At 31.9% G+C, this 12130-nt stretch overlaps 1 protein-coding gene across 1 annotated transcript in view; it reads left to right on the top strand.

Moving 5' to 3' along the window:
* The window catches only part of LOC108754386, a 13610-nt gene extending 6157 nt beyond the window's left edge, over positions 1-7453 (top strand). Inside the window, exons 2-4 of the mRNA XM_018496639.1 lie at positions 6330-6487; positions 7177-7284; positions 7345-7453. Of these exons, the coding sequence (XP_018352141.1) occupies positions 6330-6487; positions 7177-7284; positions 7345-7453 (375 nt within the window). The remainder of the gene's footprint in view (positions 1-6329; positions 6488-7176; positions 7285-7344) is intronic.
* Positions 7454-12130: the final 4677 nt, after the last annotated feature.

The following is a 12130-nucleotide window of genomic DNA, read 5'->3' as shown; positions in this document are numbered from 1 at the left end:
TGTGTGTGTGTATTTTATATTTTATTTATCTATCTATACAAACATAATTTAAATATTCATAGAACTCTTGAAATTAAAAATGATAACAAAGTATTGTATATGGGCAATGAGAGCGTTAGTACAGCGCGGAAATTGATGCGCAATTTATATAATAGTCAAATAATATATTAATTCTTTACAATAGGCAAAGATATTAGTTATACTGTTATTAATTCTATGAATACTTGTTTTACTCACCCTCCGTCTCCATAGATCACAATACGTTATTCCAAACGTAGCAAATCAAATTACAAGAAAAAAAAACAATTACAAGACGTAAAAATTTTATTTTATTATACATTAACTATAAAATATAAAATTGTTTATACAATTGTATTATCCAGATGGAAGTCAGACAAGCAATGACCGTCAAAATTTTATTCAGAGATCCACGTCCGTATAGAGCAATAAATAATTATAAGTCAGACTATTATAATATTTATAATGTCCATCTTTAAAAACAATCAGCTAAAGGTAAATACATAACGCAACTACGTGAATTTCTCTGAGATGCTCACATAAGAGTGATGCAAAAATTCTGTATCTGATTGTAAATTCGAATTATTGATTTGCAATTAAATATTCAGCAGGAATGAGCCTTTTACTCAGCTGTTTTTCTGTATCTAAGATTTTTATATTCTACCATTTAAATTCATAGCTGTGTTCCAAACTATGCTATGTGATGACAAATTCACAAGAAATACATTGCGCACCCATTCCCGCGCTGTATTAATGCTCTCATTGCTCGTATATTATTATTTTTATCTATCTACTTTATTTATTTAGTTATTTATGATATTTATTATCTATCTATGTCATCTATTTCCTCGTCTATATTATCTAGTCACTTTTCCACACTATTGGCAACTTCTTCCCACACTTTTTCACATTTCTTCTACATATGCACGACAAATACGGAAAAGTTACATTAAACATGTTGTCATATTCAAAACTTGAAGTAGCACTTCGCGTTAATTACTGCTCGAGTTATCACTAAAGAACGAATGTCACAGTGAGATAAATATTGTACTTACTTAGTAGAAACTTTATCATAATTCTTTTAATTATTTTCAAATATCTGTATTTTTATTATTACCTTTATCGTCGTTATTACAGTATTAGTTTTTAAATATGAATACAAAATGTATTATTATTAATTACAAGAACTTAGCAAAAATTAGAATCTATCGAAAAAGATATTAAAAATGTAAAAAAAGGCATCAAGTATTTACAGTTCATTTTCAATTTTTTATCTCTATAATTTTCTACTTTTGTTATCGATGTAAATTTCCAATTTCTGCGCCTCTCATTACGCTATCTATTGCATTTCGTTTTCTCATTTTGATGTGTTGTTATACTTAATACACTTTAAATGTCATTCATGCTTTGTATAGTGTATTATAATTATAAAAAATTATCCCATACGTCACAGTCTTAGAGGATATTTAAAGGACGTATACATCACAAGTATGCCTTCAAGATGCCGCTCGGAGAACTGTGTTCTATGGAACCTTTTTAATAAAGATACTTGAAATATTATTTCGATTTCACTTCTTTTTTTAAGGCATAGTCTTTAGTTTTTTTCTACAAAATATACTTGATAATATAATGCCTTTTTTTTACATATTTAATGTTTGTGTTATATGGAATATGTAATGAATTGTGATATTGTGTATGAATACGTGCCCAGTGATATTAGACTGAGCATGTATCTTGATTTAAAACAGTTTTGCAATACAAGTGTATTTTGTATTTAGTATTTTAATGGAGCACATGAAAGTATTACGTATTTTTTCGTATTTAAAGTCGAAAAATTGAAAATTTTATATATTTTGTAATTCAAATTATTTCAAATAAAAAAAGATTAATTATCAATCTTAGTATTTAAAATACAAAATATAATTTTTTTACAAATATTGCTTTTTTAATAAGAGTATTTTTAATACATGTCCAGCCCAGATATTAAAAAAAGTATGAATTAAGCCTATCCTTGGCTGAATGAAATATGATATGTAAAATAGAAGGAAATCAATATATTTATAAGAAAAAGCATTACTCGCAATTTAGAATAGTAAAGAGATGTACGCACGTGAATGACAAATAGGTAAATGGATCTACCATCAAGCGAATCGTAAAAAGCCATAAAAATCAATGTTATATAACATTCTCGTATCATCCCCGTACGGCGCATAGGTGGCACTGTTTATGTAAGTAACCTCCGTCGCGCCGCTGCAACGCGAGAGAAGGTGAATTTATGTGCCATACGTACACGAGACCGGCTCTAATGTAAACCGATCGGAGCTTCCCGTATTTTCGCTTTAAAAGGCACGAAGTCGCGGATGGTGGGCATATTTTGAAACACGTTGTAGCACGAAGCATTAATACGGGATGAAGCTATACGCTTCGCGACGTAAGTACCTACACCAGGTGCCACAAATGCCTTAACACACGGAGTTGCATCAATTTTTGGTATATTCGGAGTGTCGTGTTAGGACCGATGCGTCATAGTTGGTTAATTATTCGGAGAAAACAGTATTATTGCGAAGCAGCTGGATCTGGCAACTCGACGACTTTATGTTCGACATTATCATTAATGTAAATTAAAAGAGATGAGTCAGTCATAACTTTTTTACGAAATTAATTAAACGGTTTCGAATTCAATTTCGAATTCAAGTTGAATTTAATTCGATGCTTTAATTTAAGACTAATTTCGAATTTAAATTAGTTTCAATTTAATGTCTATATTTATACATTATGCAAATTGCACAAATTACAAAGTTATATTGGAATAATTGTCAAATTGTGTAAATTATAAAGTTATATCAGGATCAATAATTGCCAATTAATAAGTATTTTTCAAGAAACAGGATTGAGACATATGCAATTCGATGTATTGTATACATATATCAATATAATTAATTAAATAATTAAAATTACAAATATTACAGATTATTATTAATCTCTGTAAGATTGCAATTTATTAAAATAGATGTTGCATATTTACATTAATTTGCTGACTTAAAATATTCTGTTTAAAACATCTTTATTCCTAAAAAATAGGCATACATTATGCTCTTGTATTATATTGATAAAAATCTTGCTCTAAAAAAAAAGCGGATGTGTCTCTAAAATCTTAGCATTTAAGCTAGCTTATACAGTAGAAGAATTATGCAACTCGTAATGATCCAGTGCACTTACAAACAACGAAGTACACCGCAGTATCGATGTGATACGCGCCGTGTTTACCATGTACATTATCCGATATACAGGACGAGAACAGAGCTTAGAATCAATATGCATGAATCAACGTTGTCTCGTTATATCCCGTCTACGTACATTACTGTATATAGGAGCATACATATTTAACAGATTATTTTAATCGAAGCTTCGTTATACGTAAACGTTACGATTATTTTGGAATAATGATGCTTTAAGAAAGAAATATTGTATGAGACGATCATATTAACATTATAAGAAGATTGCTGAAATTCATTGACTTAAATTTATCTAATTATAATAATAATTAATTCAGATTTATCTAAAAATACATATATTTATTAATAAGTCTGTGTCAAAGTTTATTGTAACAAAGTTATAGTAACAAAGTTATAGTAAAAAATAATTTATCTATATTTTGAACGGGTATACTGACGAACTATGTGTGTGTAATTCGATATAATTGAAAAGCAGATTTACACTGTTATTTTTATGCATCAACGTTCCATGCTTTCTACCATTGAAAGATTTATCTTTGAAAATTCCGACGAATAAAGGAACGCGCAAAATTACGTTCTATTTGAGAACGTTTTATCTGCCTGCCCAAGCGTTTTACACTACGTTTTGAACGCAGGCGGAAAATTATGCAGCATACAACGATCCGGTGCACATACATACTTCGTCTTGGCGGTCTGGCAAGCTGCGCATAAATCCGATTGCCTTATCGTATTTTCGGCTGCTAAGAAACAGGGACGGCTACAACACGGTAAGATGGCGGGACACTGACAAACGGCTTGCCAGATCCAGACGACACCATCCTTCTGTCGCATTTACACTAGAGAGCAATACCCAGGCGATTCGCACGGTTAATAGGCATTGCGGAACCGGCTGGTTTCTGCCTCGCCATTCTATCCGCGGCGATTTCTTGCAAAAAAGAAAACATCGGAAATCGAGCGCTACAATTAGACACGAGATGAATGCATTAGTAAATAATCGAGCATTAAGTACAGACAATTGCAGTCAAGCAAATGCATAAGATTAATTTTGTTGTCTGTATATTTTAAATATTTCTTTTTAATTTATTAATTTCAATCGTGTGCGTTGTGTTTTGCGTAATTAAATTTAAATTACTAATTCTAATTGTAAGTACTCATTAATCTTCCGCCTGCAATCTTTTTTGCTCAGCTCGAGTTGTTTTAGGTTTTTAAATAAAATTCAAGGTTACTTTTCACATTTTTATTATATTACCAAATAGTTTTTTAACTTGGGGATCCTAAAGCAAAGCTCGATCTCCGACGAAATCACCAGAAGTCGCGCCGCGCACATCGACATGTTTTTTTATACTACCACAGAAATATCTCACGCAATCTATGATACAGTCACACGTACGTGTCAATTTTCGTATAAGAAATTCGATAAAGCGTCTAAGTCTAATTCTAAAAACTCGACGTTGTTTGTTCGTGTAAACTGTGTCTGGATATCACTATTTTGTACGTACAAGTTGCAAAGCTTTCATATCAAGCAAATGTTGTCACGACTTGACAGCTTGAGACGCCACTAAGAAATGATAAAAAATATATTCATTTTGAAATTTTTGATCGTTTTTGACATAGACTCCACTATCCAGACACGTATTAATGCGTTTACTTTAATCCTGGAAAAGGATTTTCGAATCAGTGAAAGAGAAAAAAAAGTATTTCTTATACAAAAATTATACGTGCTTACGTGGTAAAACAGGAGGCTTTAGGATCATCTTAAAATCTTTATTTAATAAAAATTGAGATTTGAACAAAATGAGAATGAGAAAAAGTAGAACTTTGCTTGTGTCAACAAAAAACTTAGATTGCAAACGGAGGGTTGAAAGAATAACAACAAGACTAAAAAATTGTCACGAGGTGTGACATTATCTTATAATAAAACTTATTAAATTTCTAACAACCTTTCAAATATTTCAAGTCAAACAGCATCTATGAATATGTTCAAATTGCTGTCTGAGAATTTCGTTTATGAAAGATCGACGAGTGACGTGGAAGATTTTCGCAATGTTGCTCGCCCGAATAATCAGGGAATAACTCGAGAAAATCGTGACATGGAAACGCAGTTTTACGATAAATGTCTCGTTATTTATGGGCGAACATAAAGATTGAATCACGAAGAAGAAATCCTCGCAGCGAAGGGTGGAAAATAATACATTCTTACGTGGCACAAGAGAGTCACAGTAACGCCTGAACCTGTTTTCACGTAGATAACGGAATAATTCGCAACAGTAATTCGGATAAGACGAGAATCGCCCGATTTCGGCTTCTACCATGGGGAATTGAACGGCTGATCGGAAATTCACAAAGTTCCCTCATGAAGATTACGGCAATTTCATATACGCTCACGATCCTTTGATACGAACTTATGATTTTGGATTCCGAGGAAGTTGTAGGTAAAATTTTACGCGAGATCCTGCGCGACTTCGCGTTTCTCCCTCCTCAATTTTGTTTCCGAAGAAGGATTCTCTTTGCACATACGGAATGCAGAAGTCATCTAAAATTATTTTGCTCACGCTCACGTGTAATTGAACAGCTGAAATCAAAATCTAGATTGCAATTAGGAGTATTCAAATAGCTATCAACCTTCAAATGTCTTTTCATTATGACATATCTACCTGATTTTCTGTTTTCAATATTTTTCTAATACGTTTTTTATTATTTATATCTTTTTTTATTAATAAAGATGCACATACACATTGCTTGGGGTTATTATGTCCTTTAATGTCGAGTATTTGATTGAAAAAAAGTTTTTTTTACAATATGTTCATTTTTGTGAAAATTATAAGCAATCGAATTGACTGCTATACCGCAATATTGTAACGTTTAAGGATTAATAAAATTGTTTCAAATTATATTTGATTATCTCTTTCACCTCTTTTTTATATACATATTATCAAGCATCAAGCTGCACTAGAATGTCTTAATATATTCAGGATTTGCTTTATGTCTTTAGTGTAACGAGAATTTCACACGAGCATTAAATTTGTTTGTTTGAAGCTAAATTAATTTTGGAATTAATGGTAAATAATCTTTCAGTATCGCCTAAACTACAAGATAAACTCTTTACCTTACACGACGATCTTCGCGCAAGCGGTAGGCTTTAAGGTGGCATGGGAACTGCCGACCACCGGTGAGCTTCGGAACGTCCGGTCTGTCCCAGATGTCCATAAATGCGCCGAACTCGTATACGAAAGGTAATAAATACTGCAATAGTTGCGCTGCATAATGCAAAAACGGCAACGATCGCGAGGAGACTGGAAACACGGCGGCGGAATGTCGGGGAGTAAATGTAGAAGATGGCAAGGGAATGGTTTAGAGTCGGTCGGACTGCTAGAACTAAAATGATGCGAATGGATTTCTGGCTGGCTGACCGAAGTCTTTCCTTATCACTAAGATCGAGTAGCGAGCGATGCAATATCGCCGGCATGCCAATTTCCACCATTTTTGACCGCAGTTTCGTGAACCATGGTTTTTAGTTTTTTTTTTTTTTTTTTTAATTGAAATCGATTTATGCATGCAGATTTATTTAACGTAACTTTTGAGCAATGAAGTTAATTAAGATAATTAAGGATGTTGGAATAAGTGCAACTCCGCTACTATTTCCGATAGTATTCTTAATTATCCAGCAATAAGTTAAACTCCTATGTGATTATAATTTCTTAATTATTTTATTTTTTATTTAAACAATTTTATGACAATTATTAAGCTTCTTGTTAATTCATTAAATTATTATTTTTCTTAAATATTAAGAACTGTAAAAGAAATAACGTTTGTCTTGACATTAATATATTAATTATACGATTCATTAATTTTAATTTAAAGTTTTTTGTCCTAATAATTTTATTTGTACTCATTAATTTTATCAATTTGATAAATGTTTCAGTCATGGTTTCGATGGCCGTTCTTGCTTACTGAAGAATATCTGCCAGGGCCTGCAATTCGCGAAGCGCAAGGATGGTGTTATAGGGAAGATATTGAAATTGCTCGCGGAGTGAGTACCGGAATATTAATACCAGTTACATACTAGTGTGTTAATCGCCGTTGCTTTCAGGTCGTATATTAATAATGGTACTTGGCACGAAGATCCACTGTTCTGTGAGCATCATACTATGAATTGCCCTTTGCAATTAGTCGGGTTTAATAGTTTTATGGAGCGCTAGGATTAAAGTATCTTAGAGAGCAAGTTAACGAGTAATTACTTGTTTATTCGAAACAAAACATGCATCAAACGTATAGTATAATGTTGCTACGATTACATTAATAAAAATAATAATTCTTATAAATTATAATTCTCTATTATTAATTAATTAAGAAACCGGACTATTTTTCGACATGGCAAAAAGATTAATTTATTTAAAATGTTGAAATGTTGCTAATAATGATGTTATTATATATAAATAAGTGTGTTAAGAATAGAACAATTGTTTGAAATTCTTGAAAATGAATAAAGTAAAAATACATTATATTCAGAGTAATATGAGAAACGTCACGTTAACGTTTAAAAGTTAGCAATCTTCGTAGCAGACTACCTTCCACTTTTCATATTGGAACAAGTACGGATGTCACAAAAACGCTCAAATATCTCACTCCTACGCGCGATTGTTTCTACAGTTATCACTAGATGACATTATGAGAAATGACAACAGTTAATGAAACATTTGTCGTGCAGCAAAACTGTACGCGAATTATTCCGACAAACTGGATACGGTAAGTAATAAAATATGATATGTCAACCGACTAAAGTAGTAAAAATATACGTTTAGTTAAAAGACCAGGAAGGAGAGGTGGTCGAAAGGGGGTGAAGCATACATTAAAAAAATGAGTAAAAGGATAATTCTACCTGGCATTATGTACGACACTCGGTGCTATTAATTTGTCTTTGTAATAGTTACCGCTAAAAAAAATATTTGTGCATTATTCCTTTTTTTCTCTCGTATTATTTGTCTCCGCTTGTCATATTCTATGACAGGACGATTATAATTGCTATTTACAAGCCGCGTTGGTCCAATTTCAACGAAAAGCATTAATTTGGACTATCGCATGACTACCTGGCAATTAAAAAAATGCTCCACTTTGCGTCCACCATTTACCAGCACTAGCACGTATTATTCAAGAGCCATGCTACAATCATCGTCGTTATAATTACGTTAATAGGCCAAACTCGCAAATGGTATTTGACTCTTTGATGCAATAGAAATTTTACATACTTATGCATGTAATAATAAGAATTTATAAGAAAGAATTTCTTCTTTTAATGAATCGGAAATTAATTACTTTTTAAGTTTATTTTTGCCCCCTATTTTATTATATAAATACTCAATAAGGTAATTCTTAATTGATATCCTAATTTAATGTATGACTTCGATTTAATGTATGACTCCGATGTTGCTTTATTAAAATTTTTGTTCCATATAATTATGCAAAAAAATGTTTCGTTTAAAGTACGTTCCTTTGTGTCGCATTGCTTTTATGAAATTGTGTGGTAACAAGTGGAGACTTCTCTGTAAACGCATATTTTTAATTGCGGTGCATTGTTGCCCCATGATAGGTTCCGTGACACAGTTTATTTCATTATAAATAAATATAGTGTTGTAATAAGACCGCTTTATTAGCACGTAAATGAATTCGCGATGTGATTATTTCAAGTTTCGCTCGTGGTAGGAAGTTACAGTGAAATAAGAATGTCAAAGGTGGGTCTGTCGGCTCAAGTTATAACGATCGAGAATATGAAATGTTAATTTCGTGTACCAGTGCTAATTTCGGGCTAGCTGGTATTTTTTACAGCAAGGAATTCTTACTTTTTCCTCATAATTATTTTTAGGCGAACGTTAACGAAGATAATCGAATGATATAAGTAGAGACATCCAGATGGAACGTTGAAACTTTTATTATAAATCAATCAAGTGCTTAAAGCATAATTGATATAATTCCTCTAGGTGTGTCATATTTCTATTTATTCACGTCTAAGAATCACGGCAACTTTCTTAATCCAAATTCTTTTTCTCGCAACGGTAACTGTGGAAACTTGTCTGACAGCAGAGATATAACTCAAAGAGAATTTCGAGAGTACTCCTACAAATGAAAAAAAAAAGAAATAGGAAAAACTGAGAAAGACTACTACAAATAATGTTAACATTACGGAATGAGACGCTTGTGTGCTGAGATAAAATATCCTTTGAGAGTATTATTGACGATATGTTGGGGATCGATAAGAGAGAGACGACAAAGGAATTTCTTCTCTCTCACACTCCCGCGGCAGTTTGCATGCCACAATCGCGGTAACTTGCATTACAATTATGTAATTATGATTAAATCAGACTTGAGCGTTATGCGCTTTATTTGGCATAGTATAAGAGAGGCTCGTTGTCGTACGGGATTGATTGTCAAGATGCTCATAACTTAAACAGAACATGGCAGAAAAATCTTTTTCTTTTAAACTACATAGATTGCTGATATAATAATAATTTGTTGTAAAATGATTTCAGAAGCATTGTATTACTTATAATGACTTTTAAGAAAACTAAGTTAGTGAGTAAATTTTTCTTATTACATATTTTATTGTCTGACGAGTCTTTGGCATTATTAATCGCGATATCTCTGTATTCACGCCAAAATTAAATGTCTTAGAAAATCTTTGCTACAATCAATTAATTATTATCCTGACAAAGTTTGTGAATACAATTTTTTTTATTACAAATGTGTGGGATAAATTGACCAAAGTGAGACGAGATTAGATGACAATTAATTTTAATATTTTTAAAGAACACATTTTTAGAGAATATACTTAAAAATATATTATATTTCATATAGATATACAGGGTGTATCAAAAGTTTGGAAACGGTCGAATATATCGAAAGTAAAGCATTTTTGGGAAAAACGATTCAAACAAAAATTGTAGGGTTTTGAAAAGTTCTATTCACTAATCACATCCGTTTGATCTTGGGTGGCGTCATCAAAGTCAAGTTAAGATCAAATCGATTTTTAAAAATAGGACACCATATTTTTTATGACAGAATCTAATAGCTGAGTCAGAGAAGCTTTTCAAAACACTATAATAAAGTTATTTTTCATGACTTTTTAAATTATAAGTAGGGCTTGAAAGTTACAGTACTACCGAGCGACTAAAACCTCTTGAATATTGTTCAGGATCATATCCTGGACAACATTTGCCAAGAACAAGGCCACTGGAGATTATTCCTCTTATTTTCATTTTTGCACTAAAAATTCGTTTTTATGTTAAAATGAAAATAAAAAGTATAACCTCCAATGTGGCTTTAGTCTTGACAAATATTATCCAGGGACACTATTTTATAACTGTTTTACACATCTACCGACGTATCGGTGTTGCGCAGATATCTTACATAGTGAAAAAGCTGCGCAACGACACCTACAACTGTCGGTAAGTGTGTAAAATAGTTACAGATTAGGAGCCCAGAACATGATCATGAACAGCATTCAAGAGGTTTTATCCGTCAGTCGGACACTTTGCGTAATGCTAATGCTGGCGATACTGTAACTTTCAAACCTTATAACTCGAAAAGTACTTAATGGAAAATAGCTTTGTTACAGTGTTTTGAAAAACTTTTGACATCAGCTATTCGATTCTGGCATCAAAAATTGGGCGTTTTATTAAAACAAAATTGATTTAAAAGTTGAATCGATTTTTAACGTCGACTAATAATGTTTGCTTTATATATGAGTTTTATACTTCGTACGTATAAAACAATCTTGGTTTGGATAGAGATTACATGAACAATTAATGTTGAGGACTTACAATTAGAATTTGGTTTAGATACTTAATACGAAAGATTAGTTAGTTAGAAAATTTGTATGTATGTGCGAGTACGATATTGAAGCAATAGTATGTAAAGATATGTCGATGTGTCGTATTTTATCGGTAAAACAGCGATTTCATCGGAATTCAGACTTCATTTTAATTCGGACATCTTCTATTTACCGTATTTATTTAAATTAAATTAATCCTATTTGGAACATGTTCTGATTTATCACTTTTAACAACATATGTCAAGGTCAAAGTCATTAAAGCTGCGCCTCCCCTATTCGGTATATTAGTCCAAAAATCAATTTTGCAACTAATTGTTATAAACAAGTAAATAAAAGTTAGTTGTGGAGGAAAATTAATTACGCCAATCCGAAATAATTAATTACTAAGAAGCATGTAAAACTTTTACTCAAATCGTTTATTTGTTATATTTATATCCATAAAGATTTAAATTTACATTTTTATACCCTTACGGAAAAAAAACTATTAAGATTCAATAGTTACTATTGAGACTTTAATGATTACTATTGAGGGTGTCGTCCCATGTACACGGAATCAGAATGACGGAATGGATTTCTTGCTAGAAAATTTGAAATCACTACAATTCCGTTCTGTAAGAATTTTTTCTACCCGTCCCATGTAACCGGAACGGAATGAAAACGGAACGGCATGTAACCTCGATCGCAAGTTAATTTGCTTGATTTAATCGATATTTCGTAATTTTAATGCGACTATATTAAAGCAGTAATATGCATAATTTGTGCAATTGTCTTACCTATAACATTACTTCAAATACTTAAAAATACTGAATTATAAGAGTGACATATATTTTGTTACCAAAATTCCATCACGTTCCGGTCACATGGAACGGGTAGAGAAAATTTTTACTGAACAGAATGGCATGTTTAGCTGAGTTGGTTAAATCTAAAAATGAAATAAATATTTAGAAACTTTTTTTGTAAATCTACAACGATGGATGAAGAAGTAGTGATATTACTAATGTTAAAATTATTGCGAAAGGTAAGAAATGTGCTTAGTTTGCGTGCTATCCCG

The sequence above is a fragment of the Trachymyrmex septentrionalis genome, unplaced genomic scaffold (genome assembly GCF_001594115.1).
Source record: "Trachymyrmex septentrionalis isolate Tsep2-gDNA-1 unplaced genomic scaffold, Tsep1.0 scaffold8, whole genome shotgun sequence".
NCBI classification, from domain to species: Eukaryota; Metazoa; Arthropoda; class Insecta; order Hymenoptera; family Formicidae; genus Trachymyrmex; species Trachymyrmex septentrionalis.
This window is presented reverse-complemented; position numbering and strand designations above follow the sequence as displayed.